Source organism: Bradysia coprophila, unplaced genomic scaffold (assembly GCF_014529535.1).
Source record: "Bradysia coprophila strain Holo2 unplaced genomic scaffold, BU_Bcop_v1 contig_232, whole genome shotgun sequence".
NCBI lineage: Eukaryota > Metazoa > Arthropoda > Insecta > Diptera > Sciaridae > Bradysia > Bradysia coprophila.
This window is the reverse complement of record NW_023503493.1, coordinates 3,634,675-3,652,277: the sequence shown is the minus strand read 5'-3', so window position 1 is coordinate 3,652,277 and position 17,603 is coordinate 3,634,675. Positions and strand designations below refer to the sequence as shown.

The window sequence follows — 17,603 nt, the reverse complement described above, 5'->3', positions numbered from 1 at the left end:
ACTGCACATATTGTTGATCCTCCGAAAAGCGTTTTGTTCAAATGGTCTCCGTATTCATGGCTCTAATCCACTGGAAGATGTAAGACAATAAGTTTCCCGTCTTTCGCGGAATTACGTTCAACTAAAGGAGATAATAATTTCAAAGAAAATCATTTCCCGAAGAACGTGAGTAAGTTCTTCACTTATTGAAAAAACAGAAAAACAAATTTATTATTTTGTGCAGAAAGTAAAATGTTTTTCTCCCGTTCATAGCTGGCCGGGGAATGGGGGGTTAACGTAAAAATAATATACCGAACGAACGAACGCGGTACTTTTATTATTATGTATGATAGAAATGACGTAAATGCTATACATTAGAACTTTTCCAATTTTCTGAAATCTCTTTCTCACTTCCACTTAAAACGAAAATTCCAAATCTTTTGCCGTCATATTCAATATCATAATTGTAAAACGGAGGGAACTTTAGCTGTTAAGCTGTTCTCTTCGCATATATCGCTTTCTGTTTATTTGAACTCTTCAGCAAAGTAAATGTTTGGCAAGACAATTGACTCACCTTGGAAGTCCCGGTGTCACATTGTCTAATTGAAATTGAATTCGTCTCGGATCGTCAGCTCCATCGCAACATGTTAATATGTCGGCAATGTTGGAGTTTGGCACCACCTTTCCGACAATAATCGTTACCATGGGCAGTGCCTGTTCGAAATGATTTTGTTTGAACGATTGATGCAAATTGTTGGGTTAAACTTTCGTGCATTCGAAAGTTTTAAAGACGTCGATTTTATACAATCGGCTGTCGATTATCAGTAAGGGTAGATTATGCATTGAATGCTGAGAGAGTAGTTCATTACATGAGGTAACAGCTTCGGTAACTGTCTTTTCGGCAAGTGTAGAATTTGTATATCCGAGCCGAAGGCGAGGTAGACGTAGACAACTACATTGGTTGAAAAACAGTTACCGAAGCTTGTTTTTCACACATACGAGTGAGTTTGCTGGTATCACAATATTGTTTCCGAATTAATGAATTACGTAGCAGCATCCAAAGGAATTCACATAAAATGAACCGTGAATGTTCCTTCCAGAAATGGATCATTTCCGCATGGGTCAAGCGGCTATGTAATGGTCAACTTTCACACTGGCCAAGCAATAAAACTTTTTCCAAGATCAATGGTTACTGATTTGAAATATGGACACAATGTCAATATAGATAAATGCTAACGGCACCTCACGCTCCGACTCTGTTCTCATTCATGTGTGTGTCAGAGAAATGATAGCGTTTTTCTGCGTGGTAGAACGTAGAGCGCCCATATGAAAGACTGGGATGCGTTTGAGAGAATTCTGACAAACTGGGCTGATTCTCTCAGATACAGTCCGGCTGTTAGGATCGTAGTTCACTCCGTTCTCTCACCGTTTACATTAGAACAATGGAAAGTAGAGCGGAGCTGCCCTATTTGTTTGCTAATACCCTAAAAGCTAGTAAAAATGAAAATCTGGCCTATATGATGAACAATGGGGCATGTTTGCTTTTCACAACACAGCAGGCGAGAAAATAGTCATTTTCTCACATCAACAGAAACTTCGGAAGCTTTGAAACTTTTTTGTTTCTCTCGGTGAACAAATAACTATTTTTGGCAAATTTTTGGCACGAGTCTAAGCGAAATATATAAAAAAGCATGCGGATGCGTTGGGAACAAAATGTTCTATATGATGTGTCGCAAAGGACATTTTCGCACTAGTTAGACAAAGTAAATTTTCGACGAATTCGAAAACGCACTGATACTGTCAATGATTTGAAAACGTTGGCTCCAAAAATAGCAACTCAGAGGACCTCTAATAGAGTTCCGAAGTAAGATGGTAGGACAAATTTAATCTCAATTCCCAACTATTTCTTCTCATCGTCAGCTACATTCTTAACTCAATTTTAAACTTTCGTTCGGTAAGAACTTGCCAACAAAATCAATTCACTTCTCCAATCATCCCAGTCTCATGCATGCATTAAACTAAACATCGATCGCATATATACATTTCTACCAATAAATGTCCCCAGGACAATTCTAACTTACCATCGGCAAAACATACCCATCGTTGTAATCTATATGTTCGCCAATTAGATTTACACGACCTGGGGCACAACTTGCTACATCCGGATTTGCATTGAATACTTTCTTGAATGTGATTACAGCCGTTTCGAGCGTTTGATTGAATGTCGGCAAAGTTGTTGTCATTTTGTCAAGATTGGTGTAAGTGGTGAAACTGTAGAGAAGAAGGAAAATAAAAATCATTTTCGCTTTTACAGTGGAAGAGCTACACGCACAGCGGAAGTATTAAGTGGCACACAAGTTGTTTGTGCATTTCATTTTATTTACATAAATCTTATCATCACAGAACGAAACTTAATAATTTCACTGTCACCTTAAAGGTTGTGGAAGTTAGATAATATTGCATTTCATTCGCCACTTTCGCATTCAAACACGTTTCTTTTACATGATTTTAGCTGTGTAAATATTACGTGAGAACTTTCTTGGAAGACGTGTCGTTTGTTTACATATTTAACATTCTGAAACTATGAATTCATTTTCCGCTTAGTAGAGTATTACAGCATCCGACGCAACTGGGTTGGATTTTTTGTAGGTTTTTTTTATTAAAATTAAATTCTGCAAATTCCACCCACTTTATTACTTAATGCTCTTCCGTTTGTGATGGTTCCGTATTGAAGTACTAGACTTCTTGGAATATGATTACACGAATGTTTTTAAAGTATTTCAACACCGCCAAAGATTCTATTGAAATCTTTACGAGCTACAATGAAGTGAACTTGCTCTGCAGTCGAATTCACCCAAATCTTGGGTTGCTTGGGTTTCGTATCTTTTTGCTGATTTGCTGACCTTGAGTTATTTATGCAATTATTTTGCTTGGAACAACGCACACCTAGCACACCACATTCACCTAAATCTAGTACTTCGATGCCAACGAGAGGCAAATGAGTTCTGAAATAACAGGCCATGGCACCCAAATTTTCTAGTGGCGCCCCCACTTCATTAGAAGAGAATTTATATGTTAAATATGAACCACGGAACCATTTAAATTTGGGTACCATAGCTGCGTTCGTGGGTGTCATAACCAAGGGACGGAGACACTCGAAAAATGGCTTGGGACGTTTTACGAAGATATTTTGTAATGGGTTCTTTATTCACACCAAAATCAAAAAGCCGTTCGGCAATCGACCGGATGTCCATAGTGACAGTACTGCCAGGTACTGGCGAACTTAATAAAGTAATAATCGCCTTGTCCAACCAGTTCTGTTAATATTTCGACATTGTTTCACTGTGTCCTATCGCAAAAAACAACCATGGAGCCAATCGATAACTCAAACTGAAATTTTCAACTGGTCTAAAATTACCAAGGTTGTGTATGATGAGGTTACGCCGATCATTGACTCGTAAAAATCCACTGAACTTTGCTCTAATTTCAGTTGAAATTTCATACTGTAATGCAGTTAGAGTTACCGGTAGCCGACATGTTCACTTTTGCGACACGGTGAAGTATAATGGTGATTGGCGTAGCCTTCTCACATACAACCTTGGAAATTTCAATTTTGTATGAAAATTACAGCAAAGTTCACTGGATTTTTGCGATAACTGCCCATGCGATCGGTGTAACCTTCTCATAAACTTATACAACCTTGGGCGAACCTATCGTTTTTGAAAAAGTTTTTGAAAAATAGTCCCGGCCACGATTCAAATCAGAGACAGACTTAATAATCCCTCTCAGACGCGCAAAAATTACCGCATAATGCTGACGGGCTCTTGTTAGCGTAAATATCGTGTAAATTTCCACCATGCGAGTACGTGTGTGCATTTACTAATAAAGTTTTCCTCGGAGTTATTTATTTTGGAACTTATTCCTATTCGTATACCTAACTCCTCTGCTAAAGTAAATATTGTAATGAAAATACACACCGGGCGTAGATAGATGAAAGCAGATGAAAGTTACTTAAAATTTGAGAGAAAATTCATTTTTGTTAGCACAATTTATAGTTCGTAGATTGTATGACACAAATATGCTATTTATACTCTCATCAGTAAAATCAATTACAACGTTTCGGAGTAAACATTACGAACTTATATTGATAACAGAGCCGTGTTAATTATACAGCGAATGATTTTGATGATTCTTTATTGAGAGATTATGTGATTGAGTTGGAGTTGAAGTGTGTATGTATAATGAGAGAGTTCGCCTATTTATCACCTTCCCATAATGCATAAAATTATACTTTTGTCGTCGGCTTATCTCTTCATTCAATAAATTTTCCATAAAAGAAAGAAATCCTGTTGCTAAATCAGATAACGTTTTGAAAACTTGCTATTCATGCAATCGGCGCTTCTTTTTGACCTTTTTGACATTGGATTATCAGATTTGCATTTACTGGGTTGCAATTAATAAATCAGTTGAAATGAACGACGACGATGACTGGGAAATTATCTTTCGTTTCTCTCTGTCATTTGAAATGTTCTTATGAACACAACGAAGAGAAAAAGAAAACGACTGCGACTCCCGTTCAATAAAATTTATTCTGTCGCAATTTTCGCGCATTTTCCATTTTATTTGTCAAATATGAAAAGCCATTAAACCGTGACGTGAACTCCCGTTGCTTGTCGTGGCAAGTAAATGAAAAGTCTATTAGTTTTTGTAACTTTGAAGATTTTATGGATGAATGAATTTTAGTGCTTGACATTTTTATAGTTTTGATATTATCGCGCACATCAAAGTAATATAACAAATTTATGGTCCTCTATATTGGCGGTAATCTGCACTTTTCAAAATGATATTTATTGGGAAATTCTCCAAAAGGTTTAATATTGTCGATTCCAAGCAACAGAATTATTAAGAGAAAGTAACTCTTTCGAATTGTAACTTGCATATTGGAGCTACGCAGACTTTTCCTATGTGACAAATAAAATAAATGAAAGTATTGGCATTATAGAATTGTGGTGATGGAATTGTTTTAGACACTCAGTGCAGTAATAGTTATTTACGTATCGATTGAGTAGGCCGAAAGAGTTACGTATTAAGTTTTGTATGCTTGCTAAGAGGATCGAAAGTAAAGAAATGTCAATTCAAGGGGCGAAAGCGAAAGCTTTCGCCCCGCGAATTGACAGCTTTACTTTCGGTCCTCTTAGCAAGCATACAAAGCTGTTTTTCCTAACTAGTGTTGAAATATCGCGACATCGTAGCGTATTCCCGACGTCGTTTAGGAAAAATGTTGTTCCTAACTTATGCTAAAATGCTTTTTTAGCGAATTCGATTCCAGAACTCGGCTTTGGCTCGTGCTGGAAACCCCTTATTCACTTAAAAAAAGCATTTTAGCATTCGTTAGGAAAATAGCTATTTATGTAACAAGAATCGTATGAAGGTATTGTTAGAATTACGGTTCTATTCCAGTCCGGAATCTACAATGAAACGACCAGCCTGTCGTCTCGAAATAGACTAATTTTATTCAGACAAATCTAATATGCTTTAGAGACTTAACTAAGGCTACTATGTCGTTCTTATCATGCCCGCACGTCTCCACCTTGGCTCCAATGACCCCCAAACTAGAATATCTGGAATCTAGGAATCCATACGAGTTCAACGAGCGTTACTGCAGCTTCAAAATTGGCCGAGATATTGAACTTCGAATTATTGATGTTTGTATGAAAATAAGCAAAATCTCGAATTTTCAGATAATGCAAATCGCCTACGGTAGTTAGTTCCTATGGAAAAGTGGATCCAACAACTCCTAAATGTTTTTTTAAGATTTTCCTGAAGTTTTGGGCTAATAATGACCCAAAAATAAGAGTGGAATTTTCAAAAGGAGTTTTATCTCTAATTTATATCTCTCGATGACTGTACCTGAAAATTCTGAAAAAATTCACAAAAAATGTCTGAATGGAGAGTAACATCTGTGATTGCCAGAGAGTTCAATAGATTCTACGTCAACAGTATTGTCGAATTAAACGCAAGCATTCCTGAAATCGAATATGAAGATAATCTATCAGAAAATCCAAGATCGTTCAATTTTCGTGGTGTCTCGATTTCAGAAATGAAAGCTGCAATTAAAGATCTGAAAAATAACACTGATGAGTTCTTCATAAAACCAGATGTACTTCTTGATGCAGCATTCGTCATTGGACCACAACTTGTAGACATCATTAATGAATCATTCCAATCTGGCGTTTTTGCAAAATCATTAAAACGATCAACACTGACTCCAGTGCAGAAAAAGCCAGGAACAACGAAAATCAACGAGCATCGCCCAATCCATATGCTTCCGTGTCTGGAAAAGTTAATTGAAAAGCTAGCCCACAAACAACTTGCGGAATTCATTCAGGTTGACCAGTTATTGAAGGATTACCAGTCGGGCTTTCGCGGTCAACACTCTTGTGAGACTGCACTCAATGAAATTCTTTATGAATGGAAAGAAGCCCTCAACGTTTCAAAGATCATAATTGCAGTGTTCTTGGACTTTCAAAGAGCATTTGAAACAATCACACCGGAGTTGCTTCTACGGAAATTGTACAAATTGGGCATACGTGGAACAGCATTAAAATGGTTTGAAAGCTATCTCACAGACAGAACACAAGTCGTAAAAATCTGTGAAGTAATCTCGGAAGAGTTAAACAATCGATTTGGCGTACCACAGGGATCAATCCTTGGACCAACCCTTTTCATCCTCTATATCAACGACCTTGGGAACGAGCTTCAACACAGCAAAATCAAACTGTTTGCCGATGACACTTTACTGTATGTGATTACTGACAATATAGACGATGCGGTATCTCGAACGAACGACGATCTCAACACTTTATTCAGCAAAATCTGCCAAAATAAACTGAAATTAAATGTGGACAAAACAAGAGTGATGATAATAACGAACAAGTCGATTAAGAAAGACGAAGTGCACATTTTTGTGAATGACAGTGAACTATCAGTAGTTGACCATATGAAGTACTTAGGTGTTATAATAGATGAAAGACTTGTTTTTGATAAACATGTTAACTACGTTTGTAAGAAAGTTGGGATGAAAGTGTCTGTGCTCGCTAGACTTAGGAACGAACTAAGCTCATATCAAAAGTTAAATCTTTATAAGTCGATAATACGTCCTCATTTTGAGTATTGTAGTAGTATTCTGTTTCTGTGCAATAAGACTGACATTTTACGGTTACAAAAGATGCAGGACAAGTGTATGAAAAATATCTTAAGAGCCAAGCGTAAGACAAAGAGAATCGAATTGCTTGAGAGTTTGAAATTGATGAGTGTGCATGAGTCAATAGTTTATAATACGATGTTGTGCATTCATAGAATTGTAAAAGGTAAAGCACCACGGTATTTGACGGAGAAAATTAGATATAATTATGAAAACCAAACTAGAACTTTAAGAAACTCTTGTGATATAAAGTTAACAACGGCTATGAAGTCGACTAGTCAAAACGCATTATTTTATAAGGGAATAAAGATGTACAATTCGCTGCCCAAATTTATTACTGAGGAGGTCTCATTTTGTAAATTTGAAAAATTGTTAAAAGAAAGTATAATTAACGACAGGATTAGTTCCTAAATGTTTAATGTGATTATTGTAAAAGTTGTATTGATGGAAAATATTCTAAATAAAATTACCCATTCATTCATTCATTCATTCATTTGAATTTTTGGTTGTGAAAAAATTCATTAAAAAATTCTTCGATAAATTAAGGTGTGTTCCACCATTTTGAAAAATCTCAAAAAATTACATCCCATGAACGAACCAAAAATGGTGGTAGCACTTTTTGTCTAACAGATGGAAAAAAAATCATTGAATTTTTCTTTGAATTTTTTCACCCTTAAATAGGGGTCCAAAAAATCTGTAAAAAATCTCCGATGTTACCCTTCATATAGACATTTTTTGAGAATTTTTACAGACTTTTATGTCAAGACACTAGACTAATGCTTGAATTCCACTTACGCCGTTCTGGCTCTGTTGAGCGAAACCACGTCTATTTCCTTTTGTTTTGAAAGAGTAAACGGATAGTAAACGGTGGAAATCAAGCATAACTCTACGTAACCACTATTTACGAACAAAAAGGTTTACCCCTAATGGTTCTATTCATCACTTTTCGCTACATGGTATCCCACTCTAACTGTTGTAACTCCAAGCTTAATTCATTTCAATATGATCCAAGTTTGCCTTTTGTATAAAACCTAATCGAGAAGTCTATGAAAAATATCTTTGTAATAAAAAGCAATTCAAAGCGAACAGACGTGTAAGCCTTTTATTCACCAGTTTTAACGCCCAAAATCGCACAATTAGAAGTCTAGCTGGTAGCTAGCCGGACAAAACTTAACATTTGGCGCCCCCGGATTGGACGACGATTTTGAAGCGTAGAAAGAAAAGTTCATTTTTTCGTTGAATTTTGAAAATGGACAAATTGAAGAAAGCCCGTGGAACCATTCGTGGACTCATTACAAAATCCATCAATGAATTAGAGGCTGAATTACAAAATCCTGTGCGTGATATCATCAGTTTGAGAACGAGATTTGAGCGGTTAAATGGACTACAGGAAAAAGTTGCTGAGTTGGACCAATCAATATTCAACGAGATGTTATCAGACCCGAACGTATCAGAAGAGGCACAGTTGAATGAAGCGATAGCTTGCGAAGACATAGGAACACGTATCGTTGCGACCAAGTGGAGGATCGACAGTGAAATTCAGAAGATCGAGGTAACAACGAGGGCAGTGGATGATGATGTAGCATCGTCAGTAAGCACAACATCAGCTCGAAAACGACAGTTCAAATTACCAAAGATCGAATTGAAGAAATTCAGTGGTAAGCTTTTGGATTGGTTGGGCTGGTGGGCGCAATTCAGCAAAATAGATGAGGATGAGGAGCTACATGCAACAGACAAGTTTCAGTATTTGATTCAGGCCATGGAACCGAATTCTAAGGGTGAGGAAATTGTTAAGAGTTTTCCAGCGACAGAAGCGAACTACCCGAAGGTCATTTTGGTGCTGAAAGAAAGATTTGGAAAGAAAAAAATGCTGATACAAGTTTACATTCGAGAACTTTTCAAAATGAGTTTGGAAAATATCAACAAGAAAGCCAACATCGTTACCACGTACGATAAACTGGTTTGCCATATTCGTGCTTTGGAGTCGTTGGACATCACCGTCGAGCAGGCATCATTGTTCTTATATCCGATGGTAGAAGCTAGCCTACCTGAAGATGTATTGGTAGCATGGCAGAGATCTGCAAAGTACGACAAAGACGGGTCGATTGAGGTTCCACCCAAAAGTGAGCTGGACTATTTGCTGGAGTTCTTGCAACAAGAAGTGGAGCGTGAAGAGCAACGAACATTGGTGAAATCAAGCTTGAACACTAAGGTTACTTCGAAGAAAATCGATTCGTCCGTTCCAACTGCAGCCGCATTGTATACCAGTAATGCAAAATTGGAATGCATCTTCTGTAATAAGCAGCATCCGTCTCATGATTGCAACACGGCTCTTAAGATGACCGGCGATGAAAAATGGAATCTAGTAAAAGTCAAGAGAGTATGTGGGAGGTGTTTGTTGCCAGGACATTGGGCAGGCAAATGTAAAGCAAAGTTATCATGTCCGAATTGTTCTTTTCCACACCACAAGATAATATGTCGGCAGTCGGCGAATAACAACGAGAAACCACAAGAAGTATCGTTAGTGAAATCCGGCTCTAACAACATTTTGAGTAGTGTCGTACTCCTGACGACAATCTTATTACCAGTCAAAACTGTGAAGGGTGTTGTCAACGTTCGTGGTTTATTAGACGATGGCAGTCAACGTAGCTACATTTCAACGCAACTGGCAAAAAGAATTGATGGAACAATGTTGGGAAAATACTTCGAGAGGAATATTCTGTTTGGAGGAGTCATCACCGGTATTGAAGAGCGCTCGATTTATGAGGTCCAGCTGTACGGAATAAACGGATCAATGTATAAGTTGGAACTTGCGAACAAAGATAAAATCACTGGCAGTGTTGAGAAACTTCCACCAGGTCCATGGATGGACGAATTGAAATCAATGGGCATTCGCATTAGTGATTCAGAGTCATCGATAGAGGATATTGATATCCTGCTGGGTGCTGATCTATTACCAAAGGTGATGACGGACCGGAGTATGTTGCTAGAATGTGGACTGAGAGTAGTGGAAACAATTTTTGGTTGGACGATCATGGGTCCGATTCCGAAAGAAGTGCAATTGAACACATCTATGCAAATGGCCGTTTCTTTAGTAAACGAATCAGACATTACTCAGTTGTGGGAAATGGAGACGATTGGGATTCGTGATCCAGTCGAAACAAAATCCAAGGAAGAAAGAAATCGTCAAGTGAAGGAAGATTTCGAGAAGAACATTTCATACACCACCGATGGGAAATACGAAGTCAGTCTGCCCTGGGTCAATGGTGTTCAAGAAATTCCAGACAATTTCAAGGTTGCCGAAAAACGTTTAATCAATGCGACGAAGAGACTGAAAGAGAAGGGTATGTACCACACGTATGATGATTTATTCAAACAATGGGAGGTGGAGGGCTTTATCGAAGAAGTAAAAGACGCAAATGATGCACAATGTCACTATATACCTCACCATCCTGTCTATAAGCCAGAAAGTAAGACGACGCCGGTGCGTCCGGTGTTCGATGCTTCGTGCAAAGTTGGAAGGCATCCGTCACTAAATGAATGCTTGGAAAAAGGGCCAAATTTAATTGAGTTGATTCCTGACGTTATGTTGCAATTTCGAGACGGACTCATTGGCGTCATTTCGGACATCAGAAAAGCTTTTCAAATGATATGCGTACAAGATGAAGATCAAACATTTCTGTTGTTTTTATGGTGGGAGGACGAGTCCTGTACGAAATTGAAAGTTTTCAAACATAAGCGAGTCGTTTTTGGTTTGACATGCAGTCCTTTCATTTTGGGAGCAGTCATCGAGCATCATTTGAATAAAGTTTGGCCCCGAGACAAAGAAATTGCAGAAAAGTTAAAGAAATCGTTGTACGTAGATAACAGTGTCACGTCGGTGCATTCTATGGAAGAATATGAACATTTTAAACGAAATTCGATCGAGATATTGGCAAAGGCGAATATGGAGCTTCGACAGTGGGAGCATACTGAGCCGGGCAGCACGGAAGAAGAAACAGAAAATCAAGATCATTTTTCGGCGGTGTTGGGAATGCGATGGAACAAGAAGAAAGATACGTTGTCCTGTGCATCAGTTCCAGAGATTCCAGAAAAATTATCGAAAAGGTCGCTGCTGGCAACTATCAACAAAGTATTTGATCCGATGGGAATTTTGGCTCCAGCAATGATCTATCCGAAATTGATGATACAAACTACCTGGAAAAAGAAGATTGGATGGGACGACGAGATCCCGTACGAAATGAGAGAAGACTTTCAAAAATGGGCCAATGACTTGACGTATTTGCAAAAGATTGAAATTCCACGAAACATGAGAGGTAATTTTTATCTTAATGAAGGTTCTACAGAACAGCTCCACGTATTTTGTGATGGGAGTCAAGTGGCATATGCAGCTGTGACGTTCTTACGAGTCGAGAGTGGAAATAATGTATCGGTGCAATTGATACAAGCTAAGGCAAGAGTGGCTCCATTGCAAAAGATGACAAGTACCAGGATCGAGTTGATGGCTTGCACGATTGGAACGAGACTTGGTACGTCAGTTCAAAGAATTTTCGAAAGAAACATCCCTTGTGTCTATTGGACTGATTCCACAACCGCATTAGCATGGATTGGTCGTAACGATGAGTGGGGTACGTTTGTTGGTAACCGAGTGCGAGAAATTGTTAAATCAGGTACAGTAAACGAATGGCGACACGTTCCTGGCAAAGTGAATCCAGCTGATTTTCCCTCCCGAGGTGGGTCACCAAAACAACTGTTACAATCAATTTGGTGGGAGGGTCCTGAATGGTTAAAACGTCCACAGATTGAATGGCCTAACGAACAATTTCAAGTCGACGAGAAAGAAGTGGCCGCTGAAAGAAAGAAGTCAGTAGTCACTAGCGAGAATCTTAAGGTATTGGCGGTCGTTGAAAGTCCATGGTATTCGAAGAGCAGCTCGTATTTGTTGAATCTGAGAAGCATCGCATTTCTGAAGAGGTTTGCTTATAACTGTATGGCAAAGAAACAAAATATTGACCGTCGAGTGGGTCATTTGACTTGGAACGAGATTGACGAGGCCGAAATTACAATGGTTAAGATGATCCAAAAGCAAGTGTTTCCAACAGCCACTGATTTCATTGCTGGCTTGAAAGTGGAAAAGAATCAAGACGACATTTACTACGTGGTGACAAAATTGTTGTATCGTCAAGATAGTGGACGCTTCAAGAAACCATTGCTTTTGCCATGTATCCATCCAGATGTGGAGAAATTGATTGTGGAAGAACACCTTCGATGTGGACATGCAGGAACGCATTTCTTGGTCAACAAACTACGCGAACGGTTTTGGATTGTACATGCAAAGAAAGCAGTCAAAAGAGTGATAAAGAAATGTACGACGTGCATCCGTTTTTCGAGGTCACCAGTAACGGTTCCAACAGCACCACTTCCAGAAAACCGTGTAAAGAATGCGAAAGTATTTGAAATCACTGGAGTAGATCTAGCGGGACCGCTCTATTTGAAAAGTAACGAGAAGCAATGGGTTGTCATCTTTACATGTGCGGTGATAAGGGCTGTACATTTTGAGTTGGTGGCGAAGATCGACACGGAAGAATTTATTTTGGCGTTGAGTCGGTTTATCTATCGTCGGGGAAGACCTTCTATTACGTATGCGGACTGTGGAACAAATTTCATAGGAACGGCGAATCTATTCGGAAACATTGATTGGAAGAAAGTTATGGCAGATTCGAGATTACAACGAATTACGTGGATTTTCAATCCGCCGGCATCACCATGGTGGGGCGGTTTTTGGGAACGGTTGATTCGGACGATGAAAGAGTTTCTACGAAAACTGTTGGGACACAACAAATTAACAAAAACCGAATTAGACACGTCAATTTGTTATGTGGAGTCGTTAATGAATGGTCGACCGTTGACTTACGTCTCAGATGATCCAGATGATTTGGTTCCGTTGACTCCAGCAGCATTTTTGTGTGATATCGAACAATCAGAGTTTCCGGAGATTGAGGTAATAACTGGAAGCCGCCTACGTGAAAAGCTAAGACATTTAGGGCAGTTGAAGAAAGAACTCCGAGATCGTTTTCGAAGCGAGTACTTAGGACAATTGGTACAACGAACGAATCCACAAGACAATTATGCGTTCCAATTGGGTGAAGTCGTCCTCATCGCTAGCGAAGACAAAAAGCGGCTTGAATGGCCAATGGCACGCATTACCGAATTGATTGAAGGCACAGATGGCAAAATCCGGGTGGCGAAGGTCAAAACTATGAATGGAGAACTGACAAGAGCTTTGCAACGACTGATTCCAATGGAAGTTGGTAACGATTCCACTATTCAAGTGGATAGCGAAGTCAGAACACGAGCCAAAGAAGTGAAGACACCAGAGATACCGGAACCAACTGTTAAAAATCGGATGAGAGTAAAGAAGAAATGTGTTGCTGTCGATCAGGAGGTCATGGAAGAAAACTTGGATAAGAAATCGGACAAGGTCACGCGGTTTGGTCGAAAAGTAAAAGCTCCGATTCGATTTACTTAAATTTGTTGGGGTTTTTTATGTAGATAAAAAAGGTGGGAGGATGTTGTAACTCCAAGCTTAATTCATTTCAATATGATCCAAGTTTGCCTTTTGTATAAAACCTAATCGAGAAGTCTATGAAAAATATCTTTGTAATAAAAAGCAATTCAAAGCGAACAGACGTGTAAGCCTTTTATTCACCAGTTTTAACGCCCAAAATCGCACAATTAGAAGTCTAGCTGGTAGCTAGCCGGACAAAACTTAACACTAACATTGCTGTACAACATCATACCGGCGTATCTGAATGAATTTTGCGATATGCTCATAGCTTTATTGTTGAAAATATGCGATAGAGGTATAAGTTAGGTACTTACCGGGTTAATATGACGAATGCACGAACAATATATCAAACAAAACTAATTGTAAAATATGGTTTTTTTAGCGAATTGAATTTAAATTCTCGGATTTATTATATTTTGTCAACAATGAACCAAATAACACACACTCAAAACACCTATGACAAAAAGCGCGAAAAGTGAATGGGTTTTGTTTGGTTGGATTTTTTCTCTCTCTCTCTTTTAATAAAACTTAAAATTTTCAACAGTACACACAGTATTCATGCGGCTGAATTTTATGATAAACAGCACTTTCGTTCACACACAACAGCTGAATAGTGATTACGCTTCCAACACGACGAACAATTTACACTTTATGGCTTGTTTCTGATTAAAAAAAACAAAATTAAAAAAAAATTGAATGAAACTGTAACTAAGCCGCACAACAAATGACTGACAACAAACTAAATTTTGTATAAACATTTCGTTGAGCCGATGATGGTGTTATCATCATATTATACCGACTGAATACATTATAACACGTAACCGAAACTCTACTCTACATGGTACTTCAGAAGATACATTTTTTTTCAAGAGAACTTAGAGACTTCAGTATAAGTCAAAACACCCATAACATCCACGTCTAGCCTACATTTAGGCGAGATATATCGGTTATGTGCCTAAATTTCTCCGGATAGTGTCTGTATACTTCGAAGCGTGGCTCGGGAATCGCGTGAAGCCAGTGGACCAGACTGAACTTTTTATTGTCCTTAAAAAGGTGTTAGTTAGGTCTCATAACAAACAAAGTAGCTTCGTTTCGTTAGAGCACGGCAGAGTAAAATAAACCAGGCAGGAGCGGATCATTTTCGAAACATCAAATAAAGGACCTAATACACGGGATGAAAATGAACTTAAATGAACACAGACATAGATTGAAAAAAAAAAAATCGCAAAAAATCATAGGTCCCTATCAAATCGTTAGAGCCACAGCATTGCAATGACCTCCCTAAGAATTACCTAGTTCACAAAGAAGCTGAAAGAGCTTTCGATGCTTTTTTTTTGGATTCACTGGCAAATTGACACCCTGTTTGTGTTATCAGTACGTTTCCAACTGGAGAGAAACCATTATATAATCATTAAAAATTATCAAAATTGTTGTTATGTGTTGGTATATGTTATTGTAAGTGACCCGAGCATCAATATCGCGATGTTTTTAAAGATTTAATCAACTTTGGTGCGAACACATTCCTAGCAGTAAAGTGGTGTGGTAGTAGTGGATCGTAAATCGATCAAGATTGTCCAATCTGTTAAATGATCACATTGATTCGTAACCGCGACGTGTCACGGTCGGTATTACTTACGAATATCATCCAATATCCTACGATCAACAGATGTCATTGCATCCTAGTTTATTATCTGAATAGTTAAATGCAGAAAAGGCAAGGCTGTATACTTTGGGGAGGTCACGCAGATACAGATACGCGGGTTACATACCACAGTTGATGATAAAATGGCCGATTTCATACAAAAATTCACCTACTCTGATGATTCTCGTCGTCTTGATGATGTGGTGAGCTTTTTGTATATGTAAAGTCATCAGAAGTGGTGTGTTCCCGCGTATCTAATAAAATGGCGGTCTGCGTGACCTCCCCAAAATATACAGCCTTGAGAAAAGGGACATGTCACTTTAGCGAATTATAATAAAAATGAAATTCCGTTTCAAATAGGCTGACGATGCCAATGAAAGATTTTTTGTTATTTGTTGAAAACCGAATACATCGTAAGCGTATTAGAAACGGAGCCAAATGAATGACATTTAATTTTTCTTATATTTCGCTAGATCGCCATTTCTGCATTTAACTACTCAGTTGTAAATATTAGTACGGATACCAACACCTAAAACTAGACATACCTCTTGGGTGGATCAGGTCCCTTGACTGCGTTAATTTTTTAATTGATTTTTTTTTTTTAATTTTAATGATTCATTATTTCCAGTCTTAGTTTCTTACCATTTTTAAATGAGTTGAGGGAGGCGTTTTCAAGATCAGAAAAAAGTGGTGCAAAAATGGTCATCATGAATTGTGAACTTCTTTTAGGTCCTTTAGAAAACACCAGCCACCTCATGCTTTAGTTTACACAAATTTAATTTAATTTTCTGAATCAAGTTGATTCAATCAACAAAGAGATTCAAATTTTCTCTTTTACAAGCCATTTTAGCAAAAAATTATTTAAAAAAATGGAAAAATTCATTTGGGAATATAATTTCACGCAAAAATTGTCTTAGATACCAGACCACCAGTCCTTAAAAAAATTCAATTTTCCAACTTAACAACAACAACTGCAATGAGCTAAAAGCGACGAAAAAAAGATACTTTCTGCAACAGTGCTGCGAAAAGTGAACTTTCTCATGCCTGATTTGGGTGACGTTGACGTTGCATGGTCTTTTTTTCGCTGGTTTACTGGTGGCTATATTTTTCATCACAAGTGACGAAAAGTACTACTTTTCATCACTAATATGCAGCTAAGTAAATATAATCGGCTGAACCGTTAGCATCGTTTTAAAAATTTCAATTCAACCGAACCGAATTGATTGCACAGCCTGTGCACAAATGCACTAACTTAATTGTTAAAAAAAAAAGATTTGTGGTTAGCAAACCAACCTTGGAACATCTCACTCATGTCGAAAAAAACCCAAATCCATCAAAAAATCCGATGGAAGTTAGGCAGTGCCAGAGGAATCACCTGTCATCCCAAAATTAAGGAACCAACCTTGGAACACCTCACTCATGTCGAAAATAACCCAAATCCATCGAGAAATCCGATGGAAGTTAGGTAGTGCCAGAGGAATCACCTGTCATCCCACAATTTAGGAACCAACCTTGGACCACCTCACTCATGTCGAAAATAACCCGAATCCATCAAAAAATCCGATGGAAGTTAGGTAGTGCCAGAGGAATCACCTGTCATCCCACAATTTAGGAACCAACCTTGGACCACCTCACTCATGTCGAAAATAACCCAAATCCATCAAAAAATCCGATGGAAGTTAGTAAGTGCCAGAAAAATCATCTGTCATCCAAAAATTTAGGAGACTTTGGGGAGCTCCAGCTCCCAAGATATGAATTTCTTCCAACTGTTGAAAATTCCATTCTTATTTTTGGGCCAATATTAACCTATAACCAAAATTCCAGGAAAATCTATAGAAACGTTTAGAAGTTGCTGGATCCACTTTTCCATAGGAACTAACTAACCAACTAACTGACGTAGGCGATTTCAGTTATCTGAAAAAACGAAATTTTACTCGTTTTCATACAAACATCAATATCTCGGCCAATTTTGAAGCGGCGTATGGATTCCTAGATTCCAGATATCCTAGTTTGGGGGTCGTTGGAGTTAAGGAGGAGAAGTCAAAAATTTGCAGTAAATATGCTCCGCCGTTCTCAAAAAAAATTTGTTAAATTTGGTAGTGGACTTGCGTCACGCCTGCTTACTAACGTGCGGAATCCGAATCAGATGTGCGGTAGCACGAAAGTTCGATAGAAACGTCATCTCATCCCTTCGTTAAAAGCAAAAAAGG

General features: G+C 38.3%; 2 protein-coding genes across 3 annotated transcripts in view; one reads left to right on the top strand and one right to left on the bottom strand.

The window, feature by feature from the left end:
* The window catches only part of LOC119075961 (galactokinase-like), a 42,818-nt gene extending 28,285 nt beyond the window's left edge, over nt 1-14,533 (bottom strand). For both annotated transcript variants that reach the window (XM_037182542.1, XM_037182543.1), the window contains exons 1-3: nt 14,066-14,533; nt 2,061-2,250; nt 554-693 (exon numbers count right to left, since the gene is read on the bottom strand). In XM_037182542.1, coding sequence (XP_037038437.1) covers nt 554-693; nt 2,061-2,222 — 302 coding nt within the window. In that variant the 5' untranslated portion in view covers nt 2,223-2,250; nt 14,066-14,533. The remainder of the gene's footprint in view (nt 1-553; nt 694-2,060; nt 2,251-14,065) is intronic.
* On the top strand, nt 8,433-13,712 carry LOC119077186. Its single transcript, XM_037184367.1, has 2 exons — nt 8,433-9,563; nt 9,654-13,712. The coding sequence occupies exons 1-2, from the start codon at nt 8,433-8,435 to the stop codon at nt 13,710-13,712; spliced, it is 5,190 nt and encodes a 1,729-aa protein (XP_037040262.1).
* Nucleotides 14,534-17,603: the final 3,070 nt, after the last annotated feature.

Coding starts and splice junctions, on each gene's coding strand:
- LOC119077186 (XM_037184367.1), top strand. CDS start 8,433: ATGGACAAATTGAAGAAAGCCCGTGGAACCATTCGTGGACTCATTACA. Junction 9,564..9,653: donor ATCTAGTAAAAGTCAAGAGA/GTATGTGGGAGG, acceptor CCACACCACAAG/ATAATATGTCGGCAGTCGGC.